The following is a 24018-nucleotide window of genomic DNA, read 5'->3' on the forward strand; positions in this document are numbered from 1 at the left end:
GCCGCAAAAATGATCATTAACCGGAAAGTACCACATGACTTCCTTTTCCTTGGTCAGAAATTCATTTAAGCCATATTTAGTGCCAAATAATGGCCTCTAAAATAGTATCATATTTTAAAAATTAAAAAACGACTTGGTTGAAAATTTTCTAATGCTCAAATGTAAAGCAACAGCTTCCTGCACTGCCAGAACGGGTACAGATCGGCAAGACTACCCGCATAAAAAAATATAACCCAGGAATATCCGGAATAATCTTAGATTAATCAAAATTTACCAGAAAAAATTAATCCAAAAAATTGATCCAGGATTAATCCTGTATTAATTGAGATTAACCTAAGAATGTTTAAGATCAATCTAGAGATTAATCTAAAAAATATATCCTTAGATTATTCTTTAGATCATTCTGAGATTAATCCAAAAAAATAATTTTTGGAATTTTCTTAGAATGAATCCAGATTAATCTTAAAATGTTTTAAAGTCAATCTAGAGATTAATTTACAAGAATATCCCTAAAATAATCCCAAAGGGGAAATTTGAATATAGTTAATAGAATATCCCCAGATTATTCTATGGATCATTCTGAGATTAATTCTAAATATTTTTTTAATATTCCTAGAATATTCTTTAAAAACCCGAAAAGAGAAGAACTTATATTTTTCTTACAATTAAAAACACAAAAATAAGTACGAAACATAATTTAATCAAGAAAATGAACTGCCATATTGTTAAATATTTTGAAATCGTTATCACAAAAAATATTTTTTCTCGCAAATATTTTTTTAATTAATGCGATGGATTCAATTTTTATATTAAAACCTAACAAATTTTTCATTATCTTAACAAAAAATTATGATGCCTTTATTTTTCAAAGAATCTGCCCAGATTAAAAAGGGTAAAAATCATAAATGCGATTGAATAAATTAATTTCTTAACACAAAGAGTCTTAATTAATGCTACCGACAACCGGGCAAATTTGAAAGAAAGGTCAGAAGGACAAAAAGGGTTAAAAGGGCGATTTTAGTGTGCGCGTGGTTGCGGCGGCTGCACATGCATGCACGCACTTGCATGGAATGCCTGCTGCCTGCCTCTGTTGTGGAGCGGGGGAGGGGCGACGGGCGGTGGCAGCAGGACTAGCGAGCAGCAGCAGCAAGAGACTTACAAAATCCTGCTTCGCTCTCTTTGTCTAACGCGTCAACGGTCAACCGCCGTTCAAATCAAAGTTATTAACGGACGCAGGACGCCGGACGCCGCCAGTATGGGACAACACGGACGTCCCGCGGACTCGGACGGATGGCCTGGATCTTGCGGTTAACAGGGTAAGTCCCATTTTATAGATTAGCGTCCAAAGAAATTAGAATAGATCGCGCAACTTTGACATCCAACGGTTTTATGGTAAAATTACACTTTTCGCCGCTACTTATGCAGTTTTCGCCACCAATATTTTGATATATGGGATTCTCGCCAGTCCTTAAGTTATTAATTAGAACCCCATAAATAAGTTTGGGTGGCGGAAACTGTAAATCGGTGAGGAAAAATGTAATTTTTCCATGTAAATCACCGGTGACATTTTTTCTTTTACGCTTACGAGAATTTAGAATGGCATGCTTTATTACACATTCTGATTCAATTGGCTTTGCAAGGAAAATGGAAAAATATTATGCATGCACTTTTAATACTTGAACCTTCCATTTTCCAAGCAAAACTAATTGAAATAAGCTTTTATTTATATTTTTCTATGAGTCGCTTCCCCTTTTTTTTAGCTTCAAGCCATCCGCAGATATTTTGCACGACTGAAAAAGATGTAACCGTTAAAGTTCTGCAGTTTGGGCTTCAAGATCGGCGATGCTGGCATCGTATAATAAAAAATTTTGTAGCTGTAATATGTGATATGGTTAAAAACTAATAAAGTTTGCATATTTTTTACATTTAATGAAGTTTGTAATTTTTTAAATAATTCCAGATGAATCGCAATAATAAACGATTTTGGTATATTCTAGGAACAATCCGAGGTTAATATTAAGAACATATTAGAAATAATTTTTGTCGCACTTTATGTTGATCTTAAAATGATATTAGAATAACCAAAGAATGTTCCAAGATTAACCGAAAAGAATAATCCTATGTAAAGATTTGATACGCTAAATATTAATCTTAGATCAATCCCAAGATTAATCCATAAGTATATTCTGAGAATGTTCTAAGATCATTCTTTAAAGCTTTTTGAAACAAAGCCCGGCAGAATAATCCTGGAACATTCTAAGGTTATTCTCTTAAATTAATCTACAGATTAATCCAGTATCACGAAAAACCGTATCATAAGTTCATATATAATTAATTTTTTAGATTAATCCTGGGCGAAGTCGGTTTATTCTTAGAACATTCTCAGGCGATATTTTTTTATGCGGGTAATTGTAAGTCTGACAAAAAAAATGAATTTTTAATAAGAAAAATAGCTTAGGTTTTAAAAAGATGCTTATAGATTGCATCTTTGAAGGAGATTTTACCTGCGGTCTTATATTATCAATCTTGCATCTATATCGGCTTTGCCAATTGATTTTATAAAATATTTTTTAATTAAATATTTTTCTAAGCTTCCTAGTGTTAAGCTCTGCTATTTAATGCTTTGAAACGGGCACACAATGCCATTCAAAATAGAACAGAAATGCATCAAATATAAAATTATATTTTGATTCAAACTAAGATGATTTGATTTGTTTTCAATTAACTGGTAGAGAAAATCTTTGCGGAAGAGACGAGGAAAATTATATTATGTTAATGTTACGATGTATTCAGTAACACTGTTGATAAGGTTTACTGATTGATATTCACTCCATTTCCTAATGATATTTTTTTAATTCGTTGCTTCTTTGATGTGGAGATGTGTGGGAGAAAAGTTACCTTGCTGATCCGCAATAAAATCAATTTTTAATCGAAAATGTTCTAATAGGTTTCAGCGTGTAATACTGATAAAAATATTTCTCTCAACTGCCAACAGAAAATTTCATTATGTTGTATACAAAATGGACCATTTCCGTCAGAAACAACACATTGATGGAGAAAAATCGAAATCAAAGAATTATAAAACACATTATTTATCGAAGGAAAATGGATTTAAAATTAATTAGGTTTTTGTGATCTTTTTCTCAATGTTTCTCTCTAGGAAATACGTGTCTGAACCCTTCATTTGCAATTCCATCTGCCAAAGCAGCTCTGCTCGAAGCGGCATAATTACTTTCCATGTGCGGTGATTTGAATGTAAAAGGTGGTGACGGATATTCTGTTTGGCTCTGTGCATGCGTCAAGCCAGTGATAATTCACTGGACGCCCGACGACGACGGCGGCGGCGGCTTTCCCAGAAAGGATTTAAAATAAGGACCCTTGTGCTCATGCGGCGCCTGCAGGGGGTCGCCTTTGAAGGTGTCAGCCCGAATTAAGCGATCTGACGCGCGCACTCGCTAACAAAGGGGCCGATAGTTGTATTATTCACACTCGAAACTACCCTCGAAGAAAATCGTTCTGTCATTTGTCCCGTATCTAAAGCATATGGGAAGGAATTTACCGGACTTCATATTATAATGGCATAGTCATAATAGTTCTCATTTGTTCTTTATATAGACTGGCAATCCATGTCGATTCTTTCCAAACATTTTCTAATATTTAAAACTCTTTGTTATAAAAAATTTAATGATATTAGGCAATATAATATAAGAGGTTGGCAAATTTGCCAACTTTCCCTCGTCATGTTTTTCTTTTTTTTAAACCTACTTTTATTAAAAAATTTTCAGTATAAAACAGCTGATAAATGCAATTACCTTGCGCATTCGATAAATTTTAAAATTTTGTTAAGCAAATTAAGTCTCGTTACTTCATTTTTTTAATTTTTTTTGCTCTTTTTATCCCTGTCCGAAGACCGGAGGACCGGGAAGGGCACGCACTGCACTAGCACGAATGCTGAAACCCGGGTCCCAATAACACCGCGAACGGATAACATGGGCGCACCAGGCCGCACAGGGACCCAGCCCACTCAAGGGCCACGCACCGAGGACTGCATTGAAACGCTAGACATTCGTCCCGTGAAGCCAAATCACGCATGCTGGAAAGGTGCAAACCAGCAAGTAGCGAGTCGGCGCCGGTGCGCCTCCCAGCCCGCTTTATTTTCCCCTAAAAACAGTTTTATTAATCACCAAAGGCAGACTTGTAAAATTTGAAATTGTTAATTAATAACTCAAAATATTACGGAAAATACATTAACAACATAGTTTTTACACTAACAAAACTGACTCTTAAGCGATCTGTCCTGTTTCTCTCTCGGAAAGATAAAAGCGTGCTATATAGTGTATCAATTACATCATATATGTGACAGAGAGGACTAACAGAAAAAGCTGTGTGTCGAGGTGTCATTTATTTTTGCCGCATAGTGTGCGAAATGTCTTTGTTCTTGGGCGTCACTTTTTCGCCCGAAATGAGCGGATCGTTGGACGGGTGCCGCGGGTGATGGCGGGGGCGACGAGAGGAGAGCAACATGATTCCAGCACGCTGCACAGGTGGTGTCGTGTGACTCACCGCGCCGTCGGATTCGCGGCTTGGATTACCTGCCTACCTACCTACATAGCGAGCTAGCTGACTCTCATTTCGCCCAAGCGGCGCGTAATCACCCTCCATGCGTGCACCAAGCAAATAAATATACAGCCGTGTGAGTTTGTGTTGAAAGCCTCAAGTGCGTTCTCGGTTCTCGATATGCGCGAGTGAAACTCGACGTTACACTCGACAAATCGCTTTTACGCACAATGACAATAGCGTCAAATGCATGAGTAAATCGAATTTTAAGACTCTTTGATGTTGCCTTGAATTGTTTATCCAATTCAAAGGAGAGATAATTATTTTTCCAACTCTGCAATGCGGCAATTTAATGCTTTAAGGTGGATAATTTCTGCAAATTTCTGAAAAGTAATTCTTAATATTTCTCTGAAGAGTGGAAAAGGAGGGTAAATTTTTCCATGTTGCCGTTCAAATGTCTAAGGAAATCAGCTCCTAATTGTAAGTTTGCATGCTTCAACCGGTATGAATCTCTGTATTAAACATTTTTATTAATTTCACGTGCAGGAAATTTAGCTCATAATTTGCATACCATTGAAGAGATTGAGATGAAAGAAATCAAAATCAAGCATAAACAATATTGACAAAAACCGTTTGATTTTTTCAAGTTTCAACGTCAAAATTTTCATTTCTACTAAGAATGCCAAAACTTTTGTCCATTAATTAATTATCGTCTTGTTAAATTGGATCTACTTCTACAAATCAAAATTAAACTTTAGTTCTTAATCAATTTTGTATAACATTTTTCTAACTTCCATTAATTCCCCCTTAGCAGAAACGTACAATAATATGAGACTCCTTGTTAGCCGGCCTTTTATTTTAATTAGAGGAAATTTTCCATGCCATTTCACAAGCCAAAATCCTGCCTGGTTGAAACGCGTCCAGCTTAAGTGACAGTTTACACTTTAAAAAGTAAGTCTAGACCCGTGTGACGGTGCCTTTGAAGCGACTCCGTGTCAACTACCCTTTACTGGTGCGCGTAATTTGACGGCGGCCGAGCGGTGTCGCTCTCCGCGGAGCCCCGTCATCGTGCGTCCGACAAACACACACGTTCTCTCTTAAATATAAATTTCTCCTCCTCCTCCGCTCTCGCATCTCATCACATGGGGGCAGCAGGCAAATAGAAATAGTGTAGTTAGCGGCGGCCGATGCACGCGGCCGTGGCAGTCGAGCGCGATCCATTGTTGCGGCGAGTGCGTGCAGGCCGACCGGGCCGAGGTGTGTGCTGCTTTTTGTTGTTCTTGGGTGCCCGGCACCCCCGAGCCGGAAAAACTGCTCCACCGGTGCATGAGTCACACGTCAACTTCTTACTCCGCACGCGATCTGAGGATTTGGTTTTTTTCTCCAGTCACTCACTGTCCGGCCTCAGTCAGAGAAGGACCTGCTGCGTCCGAGATGGCCTGTCCGAGGCTGTCCGCCCTAGCCGTCCTGCTTGCCTGCGTTCTGCACCTGCGCCCTGCCTCTTCTGGTAAGTGTACTCTTTAGTGCATGCGATGTATATTTTTTTTTTAAAATAAGAAAATATTTTTTTAATTTCGCTAGTTTTAATAAATTTCAACTGACTTTCATGAAAATAACGAGCAAAATTATTTTCAAAAATAAAATATATCTGTAAACATCTGTTATCAAGGCTAGTCTATCGATTGATGAAATCAATTTTTTTCTTCTGTGTGTCATTCATTAAATAAAGGTATTACAGTAATAATTGATGTCATAATTTCAAACTGTAACATAAATTCGATAAGCCAGAATTAACCGAATTAAAGTAAAATGTTTTAGAAAGGGTTTTAACAGGGAAAGTGAAAATTAATAGGAAACAAATAATACGAAATATAAATTTACAGTTTCAATACTACCTTTCAATTTTTGCTGTTTAATTTAAATAATATATGAAATTAATTAAACAAACAAAATCATTACAAACGATTCACATTATTAATTAAGTGACAAATTGAACATTCGATTTCCGCAGGATTCAAATTTTTACTTTAGGAGCAACAATATGGTGAGGGAAAGCGGATCAATAATGCAAAACTCCAGAAATCCTTGTTTTGACAATGCATGAAAGAAACTTTAATAATTATTTCAATCCAGAACCAGGAAAACATGCCTGACAGTAAATATATTCTTGTTGTGTGCCGTGGAAAATTGTAACATTAATTTATTGCATACATATTTGAATGCCAAACATAATTTTTGTTTTAAATATTATAAAATGGAATAAAATTGTTGTAATCTTTGCTTTTATAGACTTTAATAAATTAAAATCATACATTCAGGCCAGACTTACACTATAGTGGAATTCGTTCCACAATTATATGACATGACTTATATCTAAAAACTCGTTGTATTTTGGCGAAATTTCTTTTACATTTTTAACCTTGGCTTTGAAAATGCTCTCAGTTCGTTTCGGGTATTTTTTTAGCTTATAAAAAATCTTTAAATAACATTAGAATTAAAATAAAGAAAACAGCTTCCAAATTTTACAGCCGCTTATCAATATCAGCACAAAATATTTGTGGTACTATAGTTTTAGTGTTGGCACCACTATTAAACGCTGTTTCAATGAGTCTAATTCGAAATTTACATCAGTGTCGCAGACAAAACAGAGCAAATCAAGTCTGCGAGGTGAATAACAAACAAATTTTCAAATTAAACATATACGACACGGCCTCATTACCCAGCTCATAATACATTTTAGTCGTGCGCAATTATTCTAATTGTGTGCAAGCGTCTGTTGCGGCCATTACCAATTAAACATTTCGCCGAAGTAGTTGAGAAAGCGGCGTTGCTGCTTTTCTACATATAATAATAACAACAACACCAAAAATCAGTGCCCGCGTTGGCTTGAACTGCGGCCAAATCTCGAACGAGAGCGAGAGAGAGAGCGGCTTTGTCGGGATGAAAAATTGTTTTAATACGGCTGCACTGCAGGATTTGCGCCGAAATTCGCGTATTAAGCACGCCGCACGCGTATTTAAAAGTATAGTGCTCGCAACAGTGGCTCGACAGCACAAAAAAGTTTATAGGACACACCAGCATTTTGCCGGCTTCACTTTTACAAACGCCAGCGCATATATGCTTTACACAGTGGGCTTACACGGAAAAAAATCAAAGGAATTTTTCACAAAACCCGAGGGGTTAACAAACACCATAAGCTTTGATATTTATTTTTTTCATTGAAAAACTGAAGGTGAAACAGCCTCTAATTGAGGACATTTTCCTGCCTGTATTTTCCAAGGGTCTAACGAGGCTGATAAGATCAGTGATTCACAAATTCGGTTCATCAGGGATAGCCAAGGCTATAAATTAGAGACACGATATAAAAAGTGAAAGAAGAAAAATGTGGGCGGTGATCCACATTAAAACACGTAGAGTGGAAGTAAAAAATGAACGCGTGTGGAGAAAAGGTGTCGTCCATAATTCAGAAACAAAACGAATAATAATGGGCTGCCGCTTGGTGAATCACACACCACAGCAGCAGCAGCAGGCTATTATAATACTTTTCAGGGGGTAATAACGCAGATGAAATAAATTACCTGGAAAGCACAGGTAGGAGAACAAATGGCGAGTGAAGACCTTATCACGGGGTAAGGCCCCTTTTATGTCCGTGTAATTTTTTCCTCTCGTGAAACGCGTGCACCGAAAGGGGTGGCAGCAGCATCAATCTTTAATCAACGAGATTGCCCGCGGCGCCGCCATCCACATTTTTGTGGTTCGCCCAAGCAGCTCTATAACCGATTAGTTTTAATATCTGACCTGCCATCTGCGTTAATTTTATTACTTGCTTTGATTATTTATTTTCCTGGAACCCTTTTAAGCAGTCATTGTTGATTTAAAACTTATAATATCTCCAAGCCACACAGAAAATAGCTGCAAATCTCTTCAGAAGGTATTTCAAAATGCAAATTTAAAATAATGAGACGACTACAAATATTGTATAAATTTTTCGCAGACTCCATGTTAGAACATTTTTAATTGATTCGTTTAAATTTACCTTTTTATACGGCTTCTCCCAGTCACATTATTTTAGGGTCATTAGCGAAATTTCAAACAAAAGCACGAATCCGCGGAATCTGGCACAAGATCTAAGAGAAGCTTGCAAAACAGTTTGATTGCCAAAAGCCCGTGAAAATAATACGCCTCCCTGTTCCACCTTTCGACCGGCTGCGTCCTTAATAAAAATTCCGCCCAAGGTGAGTCACAAATATCGGCAGAGCGCACTGAGAGAGTGTGTGTTTGTGTGTCGTCATTTGCAGCAGGACCGAAAACACTCGAGGACGAGAGAGCGGGCTGCTCGAGAGTGTTTATTAACCACCTCAATAATGCTTACGTCGTTTTCTCCCCGCTCGCTCGGTCTCTCGGGCCGACCCAGTGCTTGATAAATCTTTACTCGACGGTGGAAAATGTAAATTTAGCTAGCTCGTTGCGAGACGGCAGTTTTTCGGAGCGAGTGCGTCACCCACGCTGCCGCCGACCAGACCACTAATAAGAAACAACCCTCAAAGCGGCAGGTTCACTCGACCGGTAATGCCTCTGCCTACCGTACCGTGAGCGCAGAGCAAAGTAGCTGAAAGCCGACAATTCCGCCTCCGCGGCGACATGAAAAGTTGCAAGTTGAAAATAAAACACAGTACGCAGTTAATAGTCAAAGGTGCAAAATTAGCAGTCAGGAAAGAGAGAAGTTTGGTTGAATGAGTTCAAAGTGCTGCTTGAGGATTTTTACCAAGTTTGAAACAATCATGAAGGCAATGAATGCTAATTAATTTAATTTATCCCAGCCAATAGCGCGCTAGAAATGTTTTCCCTTGTTAAATTTTCATATAAATGCTTGATTCTTCCAGCTCGTGTACTTCTAAAAATTTTGCATTATTGGCATTATTAAAATTACACCCAATAAAATGGCTGTGAAATTAAGGTTGTCGACTTTGAACAAAAAAGTGCAATTTGAATTGCATCTACAATCGTTAAAAACCATCAGATACCGTCTTAATCATCCATTCTCAACAAAGGTTTGGGACATATATTGCTGTAATTGGATCCATTATATTTATGCTCAAGAGGTTAGCATTGTAGTTGAGATTATCAACCTTAAAAATATTTTCTGTCATTGTTACTCAGAAATAATAATTTGATTTTATTGAGAATATACAGTCATATATTTCATTCATTGATACACGCGAATACAGTTATGAAAGTTTTCTCAAAAACCGAGATGTATCATTATCATTAATATCCCTGATATTTTCCTTTAATTTCTCATTTAGAAATAACAAGTTCAACCTTTTCTGCCCTTCATACAAGTTAAAAAGTGTGTAAAATATTTAAAAGATTCAAAAATAAAGATGGGACGTGTTCAGAAAATTTCACTGATTTGCCAAATAGGCCAAATAACAAAAATATTCATATTTTTAAAATAATTTTGGTAATTCTTGTTGCATTTTGTTACTTTCCCTTGCATCTCCATACAAAATAATATATTTCAATTTTTAAATATATTATCACCTCTGTTTCACAGTAATTTCTTAAAACAAACCCACGATAGTACAGTTCTTCTGTAAAATATGTGTAAAGTAAATGCCATAAAGAATCAAATCACGAAATGTAAATGTCTACCTGAAACCCCGTCAAATATGTGAATCCCTTATGAAAATTTAGAAACGGTCAAACACAGTCAACGAGCTTGATTGGTTGATTATTTGTCCAAAGCAGAAATCTGTCAAAAACACTGCAGTTAAACATGCTGGATGATGAAGCCCTGGCTGAGTGATCTAAAAATTCAATCAAACGCGTCCGATAATATTTATTAAATGACCGAAAGATAAACCGCGCAAACAAACATTGGCCTGAATAAACTTTGCGTCCGCGTTTGTTTCAAGAGGCTGGCCAAACCTAGTGCTGCCCAAACAAGAGAGACAAGAATTTCTCCCTGCCGCAGCCAGCTCACTTAATAAAATAATTTATCACCACCGAGAGCGCGTCTGCTGCGCCTCCCTCCCTGCTATCTGCCGCCCGCTGCCCGGGTGGAATTTGAATAAATTTCTCGTCATATAATGAAAGGATGCGTTGTGTTTTGTCGACTCCATAAATCTCGCACACCCGAATAAAACTGACCAATTTAATTCACGTTCAGATTGGTCTGGCGATGTGGCGATGATAAAAAGTTATAAGCATTAAAAGCGACCAGGCTGTACGCGGTGACTCGGTGAAAAATATTTCAGCTGAACTGGTAGTACGAGCAGATCAGACGCCGCGTGGCGGAAATTTAATGAGCAAAAACGTGAAATTCATCGACACGCGTTGAAAATTAATCACGCCATTTTTACTAGCTTTTAACAGTGTTAATTAATACCAAATTGTACGCACATCGCGCACATCGGGGGGTCTAAGTACCTTGATGGCTTCCCAAAGTTTGAACTGAGCATTTCCTAGAAGCTGTTAAGTTTTCCGATCCATCGATGTTTAGATCATACGGATCGAACCATTACATATCCCGTCAGGCATTGTTAAAATAGCTTTACATATATATATATATATATATATATATATATATATATATATATATATATATATATATATATATATATATATATATGAATTAATGATATCGATGTCTGGAACGTTACCCTGACGCCAAGGTTCAATTTTTTGTCCATTTTCAATAGTCATTTTCTGACCTCAAGGGTAACCCAAAGCATATTCTGAGGCTTAAAATTGACTGATTGTGCAATTTTTATTTTCTCACTATTCGCCCGTACTAAAAAAACATCCGTGTTTCAACCATTGTCCTTCTTTTTCCTGAAAACATAATTTTACACCATCCTGAAAATTTCTAGGCATGTTTCATACTTTTAAGTGCAACATTTTATCCTATGCATGCTTAGAACAATATTAAAGAGTTTTTTTTAGATTTTCAAAATTTAATATTGAACTCTAAAATTAATCAAATACGAAAAATTTCAAAAAGAGTTTTGCAAATAGCCGTTGTTCGCCTGTTAAATGGGCATATTTTGGCATAAATTCTGATGTTGCAGCTTATTTAGAACTTGAGATATTCTCGATTTTGTAAGCTCCAAGATTTCACACTGATTTTCCAAAAATGACCTCGCATTTTTCCTCCAAACTTAGTTATTTTGACATATCTTCAGCACCCTAAAAATAAAAATGGAGCTTAACAAGAAGTTGAATATCACAGAGTACATCAAATCTCTCGTGGAAACCCCCTGCTCCAATTGGATATGATTGACCCATTTTTACTCAATGTGTGATGGTTAATAAACTACTCTTGCTCTCAACCCGTTTACACGGCCCTGCTGAAAATGCACTTTTTACGAGGTATGGTCAGCCCGTACGGCCGTTAAATCACCGCACGTTTAATACTAATTGAAAGCCCCTTAACCTTTCCTTCATCGCTCGGACAAATTAAATTACGACGTGCATGTTTTTCATTAAATTATGGACGCCAGCAGCTTTTAATTAAATACTTTGAAGGTGAGTGGGTCGGAGGATGGCAGCAGAAGTAGCCACTCGACTCACTGTAAACGTGAAGCTCTCTATGCGGTCAGCCCGGCAAATTGTTTCTCTATGCTTTATTATCCTGTGCTGAGAGGGAAAATTATTTTCATCATAACACACTACTTGGTTTATTAAAATCGAGGAAATTTCTCATGATGGTCAAAATGTTGGTGCTCATCCAAGACGACGTGATGATTTGCTTCCTTGGGTGGTCTCATGACATTGATTGAAGGTCTCTATTTTCTTGAATTTTTTCCTGCCTGCAGATGTCAGCACAGTTAGTAAGTCGATTTAAGTCTGTGTATACTCATTTAACGATTTAAATTCACAAAAGAGCGGGTTTTTACTGTTATTTACAGCTTAACTAAGATTGGAAATTTAATTGGTTTGCAAAAACAATATATTTTCAAAATATTCGAAAACTTTTTGCTAATATGACGATTCAAACATCATAGTATTTTTTAAAATTTAGAATTAAAAAATACTAAAAACCTTGATGTCAAAATTAGACGGTTACGACATCTAGTTGCGTTTTCCGATACTTCTAACAGGCTCAAAATATGAGTTAGGTCCTGCCGCATAATTTATACCACTTTCCACATCTTCAATCATCAAGTTAGAGCTTTGAATCCAGACACCAAATTGTTATTTATTGGCAATCAACCACTCAAATTTAATTAACGCCGTCAGAGGATCGTGGTTTAAGCACCGCAGATTATATACGGAATGAAAAAAATACACAGTGAGGAGTGATGGATGGCCACTGAGGTTTAGCGAGTGACCGCAAGCAGCGGAGGCACCATAATTTGATAATTTAATGTGCTCCCAATGCATATTAATTTTGCTGCCGGGTGGATGAGTGTGTTGTTGCTGTTTTTGGGAGGGGTTGAAACCAACCCCGACGCATTTAGCTATATGCATGCAGGCGGAAGCAATAAACAATCGTGCATTCCCTCAGGAGACTCACGTAGAAATAAAACTCTCGGTAGTAAAAAAACGGGTTGCACCGTAAGAACGTCTTAATGCACGCGTCAGTGTGTGAAATAAAAGAGAGGAAGTCGTGAAATCTTTTTTACTCTCAGCACTGCAGTGTCTCATTTTGAAGCGAGTGTCATTCTATCGTGTCTATGTCTGGCTGGATATTTCTAAATGCTGAGATGTTTAATGAACGCGAGCGAGCGGGTTTTTTGCAATTTGCCGCAACTTTGTAATTGCACTCATTTGCATTTATGCACCTCAGCGTGCTGCAGAACAATCTGCATGCAAAGTGCTTGCAGTTGAGTCTTGCTACTTGGTTTAAAATAGTTAATTGGGATTTTATCGGCACATGATTAACTTTTTCTTCAGCTTCTGCAGATGTTCTCTTGAATGAATAATGTAAATAGATTAAGTCCTTTTAAAATGATAACAGAAGTATATTTCCCGACTAGTCTGAAACTAATTCAAGATGAAATATTATATTATCTTTAAAAAAAATCAGGCTGTTTTATTTTGCTTTTACAGAGAGAGGGTTTGTAATCAATGACAGATGACTATTTTGGTTTCTGTGCGTCTGATTTAATTACAGGCTCCACGCAATTTCATGACTGAGGGCCACACCTAAAATCGTCTAAAGCCGTCATGAGAGCATAACAGCGTATTTAACACCGAATAAATTACGTGTGCACATACTCCTAATCATTAAATAAGGCTCAAAATAATCTTCATTTAGGAGAGAGAAAAAAATAAATGAAACTAAAGATTAATTTACGAGTCAACTTTGTATTAACTTATAAAGTGAGTCATGCATATATTACTAGGATCAGTACTGAAAATTTTAATATTTTTATTCCTTAAAAATTCTCTGAAAATTGTGAAAATTTGGTTGCTGTTTAAATTTTTATGACAAATCTACTACAAAGATTTCGTGCTAAACAAGCGACGAGAGCTATGCCAGCTATGCCTCCTTATCGAAAATCATGATGATTTATTTCCCCAGAAGGGAAGTTTACTTCATGATTCGTCACCGTTGCTCGTTAGATCGTGACTAGAGGTATTGAAATAAAGCGGAAAAATCGTTAAATATTTTGAGAAAATTGATGAAATAATTATTCGAACAATCAATTTAATCATCAGGTTACTAGAGTGAAAAATTCAAAATAATTTCAATTTTAACCCAGTATTAATCTACTTATTTAAATGAAAATATTCTGTGACCTATTTTTTCTTGGAAAAAATTTAGCGTATACTAAGACGAAGAAGATGCAGGCTGGATCTATTATCCGCGTGTATACACGCTGACTTCAATTTCGCTTTATGTGCGTCGCTTACAGTACAGTGCAATGATGCGCTGCTTGCTATGTGTCTGTGCGAGCCAACAACAAAAACGATTATAAAGCGGCAGCTCTCTGCTGGAGGCGCTTTGATCAAAGTCGGGCCTGTCTCGCAATTCAAAAGTCGAGTGATGCGCGATGAACATACATACACATGCATTCAAAAGAGGCATTCATTGTGCACGGCAGTCAATTTTAAAGCCACTCTCCAGGAATTAATCAAAAGTTGTTTATAATTACACTCGGGAAATTGCCGAGTACGTGAATCGTGTGTGCTTACTAAGCTGACGGCGAGAAAGCTGCTTATTAAATTTTAATCAATACATCGCGTGGTGACGTTAAAGGTGATTGACGGCGCACGTATTCAAAACGTCGCTGCAGTGAGAATACTTATTTTATTAATAAATTAGAGAGAATCACGTGAACTGGAAAATTAACCACGCAAAATCAGAGGTAAAACGACGAATGGTCTGCTCCAGGTTGACCCTTCGAAGCGCGTGCCATTTTTCAATCAGGCCAGATGTGCGTAATTTTCACGCTCAACTGGCCAAACTCAATTCGCTTGTTATGAATGAAAAGCTGCAGTGATAGAGGGGCGTTCTTTCACTCGATTTTTGTTTGCAATAACGCACAACTACCGGGGCACAACTGCGCGGCCTCGCAACAGGTGCAGCCAATGCGCTTTCGCTTTTGTGTGAGTCCGACTGCAAAAGGTGCTGCGTGCGGTCTGCCTGCCTGCACATCTGCCGCTTTATTCGAACCATTTCGCCGGCGGCAAGAGATGTCATTACTATTCATTCGAGTTAGCAGAGATTTTTATTGATCGCACTTTGAACTCGACATTTGCGGGGGAGTCGTTCCTGGAAGCTCTTTACGATTGCAATAAATATTGTGTGCCGCCAGAAAAAAATCTGTGCTCCAAACGAATGCTTTGAAAAGGGCCAATTTAAATTATTTAGCTTCGGAATACCATTTCCTTAATGGAGAAATAATTAAAAGCATTCTCGGAACCAACATAAATTGATTTAAAGCTAAAAATAAGACGGCTAAAGCAAAACCATCGTAAATCTTCAAAATGCCGCACATTGTATTTCATATTTTCAAGAAAGAATTGATGTATTTTGGGAATTTAAGACAGACTACCATTTTGGTCTGTGAGTCTGATTTTGAGCATGATTCACGCAATTTTATTACTTTTGAGTTGCCTTGAATTATCTCAAATCGAATTATTTTCCTCTCTCTTTAAAATATATCTGGTCAGATTTGTCTTAAATTTACGTTTATACAACCAACAAAATGTGAGAAAATACCTATTGAAACACATCAACAGAAAAAATTAAAGCCCATTTTTCGAGATAATTAAATTAAAGCTTAGGGAACGACGGGAACGGCCTTTATATAAAGGTTATAATTCTGATATGTTAATGTTGTTTCTTTTTTCTTACTGCATTTAATATTAGGTTTAAAACAAAAAAAAATCAAATGAAAAATAATAATCAAACCCCCGAAAATTTAATTTGGACAGAAAAATCTTAAGCACCGACAGTTTAGAATACTTTTGTGCTTTTTTATGTTTGTTAGAATACTTTTTTCCTAGATCCTGAAAACTATATAAATAGCTTGGGTAACAGTTTTATAATCATAAATTACCAACTTTGTTTTATTTTCGTCCAAATTAATTTATGAATTATTCTTAAACAATATCTTTCAGCTCGTAAAAGAAGCGAACTCCATCTGAAAGAACAGACCTCTTGAAAATATGAAAATAATGGCAAGAAGATCATTCAGCAGTCTAAATTTGCTCCAAATCCATCTAAAATCCCCAACCCTGATCTAATCATTACTGATTAAATTACCAGAAACGGAAATAAATCAACGGATATTAAATAAACAGCAAATTTCATACTTCAGATAACGCTAAAAATACCACACTTTTTCTTTGACCGATTTTCTAAAAAGAAGATGAGTTATTACCCTCTCAAGATTAATGGATAATATAAGCGGAAATGGGCTCGATAAACGTCGTGATCGTGATGGAGCCGTTTTTTCTCTCCAATCAGGGGGCAGAAAAATGCCTCAAGGTCACATGTCATGGAGTGAGCCTTTCACACACAAGGGCGGAGGTAAGTGTCAATATTTCATGTCACCGCACCGCTCTCGTTATACCCTCGCTCCCTAGTTGGAAGTTGGCTTGGTCGTCGGCCCGGCTGCACTTCCGAAAGAACAAGACTTCTTACGTCTTCAAAAGGCGTCATTAATTACATGGCCGCCTATTAATTAGCACCTAATACACGCGTCTAAATAGACTTTTACTTCCGCTGCACAACTTTTGGGCTTCCAAACTTACCTCCCGTTAGGAGATCAAACATTAAAGTTTTGAGGGCTACAATTTATTTAAAAAAAGTTATAAAAGTAAAATAATTTACTTGAGGGAATTCAATTCAAAATAAATCTTAAGGCAAACAAATATAGGAAAAGTGTTTTAACAGCTTAAATAAGTTTTCTGCTCGCTTTTTCGACCATGCCGAACTCAGCCGTAAAAGTCTCCAAAACTCGAAAACCACGAATTACGAATGAAATTTTCTTTCGGCAAATTTTCATTTCATTTCAAACTAGGATGGGAGTAAGAAAAATTATTTTTCGGGTAATTAGGTACGCACTCCTTGCAATCCAAAATTGCGACCTCTCTCATTCCGCTTTTACAAAGAGTGCATGTTAAATGAACTTAGAACTAATAATGTAATAAAAATCACATTCCTTTTTTGTTTTTCCTGTGGAAATAGCCATTGAAAATTTTCTTTTTATTAGTCAATTTTTTTAGATGATGAATTTTGTTTCCATTATCACGCCGAAAAAAACATGTCACTTTTCTAGAGCGGCTGCTTGTCACAACACAGCAGGGAAAGGGGCATTTGCATATTTTCCGCCGTTTGTTAAATTTTTGCTACTCTTTTTCGCTCAGCGGGTAAAAAAGATTCGCAATAAAAGCGCGTTTTTTGGAATTGCCGCGCGCGTATAATATTTAGCCCTTCACGTTCGCTGGCGTCCATAAAGTCGCTGCCGTTTTTTCACCGCGCAGTTTTGTGTTTTGCGGTGGAGAAAAAAACGAACCAGCGAGCGCCGCCAGCAGCCAAACCGACCGCTAGAGTGACGTCTACTTTTTATTGTGTGTGTTCACCAGCCCGCCCGCTCCCTGTGTATATATTTTCGGTGAGAATGCTCATCAAAACACGTGTTCTTTATTATTTGTGCACTCTCCCTTTCTCTCTGGGCACTGGAGAGAGAAAGAGACAAACGAGCTGCTGCCTCAGAGTTTATATGCACTCTCGGCTATTTGCCGACGATCTCTCTCTCTCTCTCTCTCTCTCTCTCTCTCTCTCGTCTCTCCACACGCACGCAATTATTACTACACACGTTTTCACGCAGCACCACTAACATGCAGGTAACCCTGGAGTGTTTTTGTGTGCTACTCCCCTCGAAAGTTTTAATGAAACGGTATACATCTCTTAATTTGTGTTAAACAGGCGGAAAAACGTTCAGTATACCAACGAGCTCAAATGTTTTAGGTAAAGAAGTGTGAAACGGATATTTTCTTCGTAATTTGTAAACTAATTTGAAGGATAGAAATTTAAACTCGAACAAGTTGATGTTAATGACTAATTTGTGTGTTTGTTATTAATTAATGGATTGAAAATGAAACACGAATTAAATATTGAGCGGAAAATGATTTTAAATTAAGCTTTGCGTGAGAATTGAAGCGCTAAGGCAATCATGATTTTGCCAATTAAACCGAATTTATGTGATCATGTTTTTTTTAAAGTTCTTCGGTAATTGAAAGCTGTAAATAATTAACTCTCTGCATACATTCCCTCTCCACATTACTAATTAAATGTTTGATACCAAATGCCACTGATTTTTTTTTAGTTTGGTACTAAATTCCAACTTAATTAATAAATAAAATATTCATGTGGATATTCAAGCTCACCAAAATTGCTGGAAAGTAATAAAATTCATTGTGATTTTATTGAGCACGAAATTCAGTGGTCAATGCAAAAGATAAAGCTGTTTGAAAAATATAGGCAAAAAAGGGTTTACTTGTTGGCACCCTTAGACTGATTTGACTATCTAAGGGAAGGTTAAGAGTATTATAGTCTGACGGTGTGCGAATTTTTACAACCTTTTACCATTATAGAAGCTGAGATTTGGCCGTGAAATCCTTTTTTTAACTTTATATTATGCAGCCAATACTATATAATAAATTAAAAAATACACTTATTTTCAGATCCACAATTACCTTGAATTTAATTATTATTTAACTAGACGTGATGAGTGGCATCCAATGCACACCTTTATTTGGAATTGGAAAAAGAGGAGATCAGATATTGCGTTTCCTAAAATGATAAAAACGCTCCGTAATATTCTAAAAAAGCTATACAGTTTTGACAAAATGTGGACTGAAAACTGATGTGAATTTGCTTGAAACATGACTCAAGGGCCAAAACAATCATGTAACCTGTTCCTCTCGCCACTCTAATAAAAGCTATAATTATTGCATATTCCCCTGTTTTGAATTAAAAAGATTTGACCTTAACACATCGCTCCTTATGACAGCAGCCTCCGCTGCTCCCCGGCAACTCGTGAAATAACTGACCTGAAATAAAATACTGCTTCACGACTGGATGAGTGTCACGCGGTGATTCAGCACAACTTTAATTAAGATGAAATCTCGCCAGGCGAATTTTGACAGCCATGAATTTAATTGGTCTCGTTTGCGAAAATCAGCGAGCCGTCGCTGCAAAAACACGGCCACCTTTCGCTGCTGGAATTTGTTTTCGATCGGATCGGACGGGCGCACAAAGGCGCGCAGCACTCCGACCAGAAAATTAAAACATCAAAAGTTTCCTCGTCCGCGGCGATTTTTCGGTCGCAAAGCTTCGCAGAAAGAGATATCGGATCTCTAATGATGTTGCTGCTCGCCGAGGGATGATGTGTTTTTCGTGGCGTCCGCTTTTTTCACCCCCGACCGGCGCCGCGTGCGCATAAAAATCATGTTCATGTTGCGCGTCCATCAGATTGGCTTTAACACGCGACTTGATGGATCGGATCAAATTTTTATGAGTGAGCATGCTGCTGCGGCTTTGGTGTAATGTGTGCCATGTCAAAGAATTGATTTTATCGCCGCCCGCGCCAAGCTGTAAAAGCAAATTGACTTTTATAAAGAGTTCTAAAACATATTTTGCAAAATTTGCAAAGAAACAAGAAATTATTTGCGAGCTCAGTTTCAGAAACAATTAAGTTTTAGTTTTTCTATTAAAATTGCTAACAATTTTTTCATAACTAAAAAAAGAGGTAATAAAAGTTTCAAACATTCTATTTCTATTCAAGAGAAAAATTATCAAAAAATTGCTAAAAATTTGTTAAATAAACGATTAATTTTGATAAAGAGAAATCATGAGACTCCACTTATGAAAAATTTGAACTTTATTAATTTCATGATCTAAAATTGTAATTTTATAAACTTTTATTATCACTTTTGCCACCTACTACATAATCTATCAACATTACTTGCAAAACACAGATATATTCCTGATTCAAAAGAACAATCTCGCGTGCTGATCTTAAAAGTGTTATAAAAATATTTTCCAAACCAAATCAGAGAACAGCAAGAATATCATCGATAATTTAGGGCTGCAATATTGATTTGCACTTAAATTAGCAATGGTGACCAAAACCATTTCACTGGTAACCCCACCGGTTTTCCTGTAATTTAAGAGTGTGGGGACGTGCAGCCCCTATTCGCACTAACAATAAGTTTAGACGCGCTTAGTTATATTGAAATATCAAACCTAATAAAACATGAGCACTTCCTTTTGCATTGCCAATTAATGAGGGTACATACGGACAAGGTCTTTTCGTCTGATCTAAATTGTTAAAAAAACGAGGGTGCTTTTAAATTGTTTGAGAACTTCAACATTAATTTTTATTGCAACAAATCCACAATTCACCGTGTCTCGTCATATTTTTCTGATTTCATTGCAAAATTACTTGAATCATGAATGAATAAGGTGAATTATCAGGCTTACAATACAATTCACTAATGAAGTGGTAAGTCTCAGTAAAAAAACACACGCAAAGCTGATTCCACGCAGATAAATTAATAGAGAAGTTCATTAAATTCAGTGTGCATTTCTCAATTAATTCGAAATAATACGAGGAGGAAAGGAACTCGACTCGGCGTGCAACGTGTGCACACTCGAGCTGGGCGATGAAATGAAATATAATCCAGACCCGGAGACTTAAGCAAGCTGTTTTTTGCGCTGCAGATGCCCGTTGTGCGGGTCCATTGATGCGTACGCTAATTAATTCGTCTTCTGCCAGAGCCAACGAGCAACGACACATGCACGAAACGAAACACGTCACTCTTTATTCCAATGGAATGAAAACATTCTCGAGCACCAAGTGTGTGTGTGTTTCCATTGTTTGATATTTCAACTGTGCTCTGCTGTTTGCAAAAATAAATAAAACGCCCTCTCCGCCGGCTGACGGTGGATAATGCTTTTAGTTGAGAGTGACACGACGGCTACAAACAAACCCAGTGAGTTAATTTTGTCTCGAATTGCTCTAATTTCACTGTGAATTATGTGCGCAGCTTTGAAAAAACACCAGCTAGAACAATGGGTTGCAGATCAATACAAATAATCTTTCGTGTCCATCGCCGATCGCTTCAGCCGCTATTTCGAGAGCCCTTTTTATTTACAACTCTTGCGGATCTCGCTTAAATATTTGGCTTCGGCTCGTGCTTCGCTGCTGCTGGAGTGTCGTGTCCCCCATTGTTGTTTTTCTCATCACACACACACACGCACACGACTCTTTTGTAGCCATTTTTCCCACGCCTCGGGTTAATCCGCAGAAAAAAATGCCGGTTTTTGTTTCTGCGTCCTCTATGACAACAACACGTGCTCTGCATTAGCGGCAAATTCATTTAATCAGCTCGCGGAACCATCGCAAACACAGAGGGAACTTAATCGAATTGTTGTTGTGGATCAGCAGGCCTGGAAAAAGCTACTCTTTCCTCAAATTTTTAAAACGAGAATTTATTTTAGGAAAAAAGGCTTTGGCATTATCTGTCGTGGTTTTCTCTGAGCAGGAAAACATGAAAAATAAATGAAAAAATATCCTGGTGTCTGAATGTAGCACAGAGGATTTTGATGGAATGAAAAACCAAAACTGGAATGGAACTTCAATTTTATTTTTTTAATGTCTTTCTCGGTTATTTTAACTCTTATTTATTTAAACTGACTCGAAATCTGTACTAAAATTACGTATAATGATTTTTAAAATCTAACCAACATATTTTAACAATCCAAATCACTAAAAATTCATTTATAAATGTGTGATTTTCTACAGCATGACGACTGAAGTTCACGATCAAGGTATTTTTGCCACTTTCATTCTTTATAGTGTAGTTAATTTTATTTTAAATTTCTGTTGAATGTTCTATTCAGCTCAATGCGCAGGCATTGCAGAAAAGATAGAAAATCTCTTCTACTCCCAAGTTCTTGTTTTCTTTTGTTTCAGATGTGCCTGGCAATATATTGTTAAAAATCCTCTCTCGTTTGCGATGAGTTATGATAACCGTAATTACGTTTCCCAAAATTCGCCTTTTTAGACGAGCAGCTCGCGGCCGGGGCCGATTACTCTTGACCTCCGCCTGCTGAGGGATCATCAATAATTTGCCCGCCCACATAATTATTACGAGCGGATCAAAGGAGAAATCGATTAATGCGATTCGAACCTTGGCCTGAGTGCATCTCATCCGGTTTCGAAAACTGAGTGGTGAATAATTAATCATTTGCGCAAGCAGAATCAATTTTTCGTCAATTACACGCTTTCGCATGTCCCCGGCGGAGCGAAATTATATTCCGGCCCATAATGAAATAAATCACGGCGGTGGAAAATTGAATAATGGCTCTTCGGCGCTCTCCTGACCACGCAAGTGCACGCGAAAAGTTTTGATTCGATTTGGGCTTGTTTGCGTTCCAAATAATTATTTGTATTTGCCACGGGCCACGGGCCATTTTCGATTTGGGCGGAAATCGAAAATTGCTATTCCCGGCTTGGTGAGTACACAATTTACTGCAAATGTTGAAATCGCAGAAATTTCCTTCTCGCTGAGCTGCCTGCTTTCAGTCAAATTATTTCAAGTTTTGCAACAGCACAGCGCATATAATAATAAATTCGAGGCGTCGTTTCGCCGGGAAAATTCGCCGGTTGAATATTAAATCACGGCTTTCATATTCCATTCAGAGCGACGACGAAACACATTATTCAGCGCCGTCGCTTTTCATCGCCACAATAATAAATACTTTATTACTTTTTGCGCGCGCGCTGCCCTCGAATGTGCGCACGAATTATTCGAACAAAATGTCGCTGCCGGAAGCATTCGCAAAGGGCGAATTTTATCAAGCGACGCCCTTTTTGCCTCAAAGCCGTTGCCAATGAAACCAGAGTCGGGCTTATTTGTGCGTGTCAAAGAAAGCAATTTTTGCGCATCTCAAAGCTACTTTTGTCGTATATTTGCTTAAATTGAGAAATTACTAAAAAAAATACAATGTGCGACATTTTCCAGTTCATGAAATTATTCTTTTCTTCTAATTTATGATTGTTTCAGCTGTAACCTAATTATATTACATTTTAAACTGGCGAGTTAAAACTTTTACCTGAAGTTTCTAAATTTATTTTTGAAGATATTTCCTATGAAATTTCTTGGTCAGCTTATTTTCTAAGAATGGTATAAGTTTAAGTGCTAATCTTGAAATATAATATAAAATATTTAATATAAAAACTCTTTAAAATTAAACTCAACTCAATCCTAATTCAAATTCAAAATTATTTTCCAAAGTATGAAAAACTGCAAGAAAAATTGAAATTAAAACATGGAAAATATTTTGACAAATTATACACTTCAGAATTTGTTAAGGTTTATTTGCTCAATGATTTAGTTTTAATTCAAAGCTTGGACCGAAATAAAACCTTAAACGTTTTCATTTTTACTTAACATCGAAAAATACTGCATAATTTACAACTTGGGGGTTTTAAAGTGGTTGATATAAAGAAAAAATGGTGCTTCTTAGTTCTTTGCATGAAGTAATGATCATTTTTGATTCCCAAGCTGAAGAAATAATATTTTTCTTATTATTTTTTTTTTAAAATCGCTCATAAATAAACTGCAAATTAGTAGTTTCCCCATAAGAGATGGAGAAAGTAGAGCTGAACGGTCAGTCGCACAAAGTATAAGGCTAGCTGGAAGTGTCTGCGAATGGGAAGTACAATATTTCAATGAATCAGCGGATTAAAGGATTTGCATGCGAGATTCGCGCTCATTTTCGCTGGAGGGAAGGTGCGGCTGACACTTTTCCTTATTTCCCGGCCGACGACTGGCCGAGCGGAAGAAAAGCAGGGCCGGATTTTGCTCCCTTGAGACTAGAAATTTATGGCCGCTTGGCTGCCGCACACACGGTGGCGGCGAAAATAAAAAGAGGGAGCATCGGCGGCCACTGCATAAATATCTGGGAGGACAAACACTGCTCAATAT

The 24018-nt window shown here is 37.2% G+C and overlaps 1 protein-coding gene and 1 long non-coding RNA gene across 2 annotated transcripts in view; both read left to right on the forward strand.

Moving 5' to 3' along the window:
- The first annotated feature begins 1001 nt into the window (after nucleotides 1-1001).
- Nucleotides 1002-1930, forward strand: LOC135936379 (uncharacterized). The gene is made up of 2 exons (XR_010574322.1): nucleotides 1002-1316; nucleotides 1761-1930. It is a non-coding gene; the product is annotated as an uncharacterized LOC135936379 (long non-coding RNA).
- Nucleotides 1931-5719: 3789 nt separating this feature from the next.
- LOC135937839 (titin-like) overlaps nucleotides 5720-24018 on the forward strand; it is a 50137-nt gene continuing 31838 nt past the window's right edge. The window contains exon 1 of the mRNA XM_065481112.1: nucleotides 5720-6064. Coding sequence (XP_065337184.1) covers nucleotides 5884-6064 — 181 coding nt within the window. The 5' untranslated portion in view covers nucleotides 5720-5883. The remainder of the gene's footprint in view (nucleotides 6065-24018) is intronic.

Source organism: Cloeon dipterum, chromosome 2 (genome assembly GCF_949628265.1).
Source record: "Cloeon dipterum chromosome 2, ieCloDipt1.1, whole genome shotgun sequence".
Lineage (NCBI taxonomy): Eukaryota > Metazoa > Arthropoda > Insecta > Ephemeroptera > Baetidae > Cloeon > Cloeon dipterum.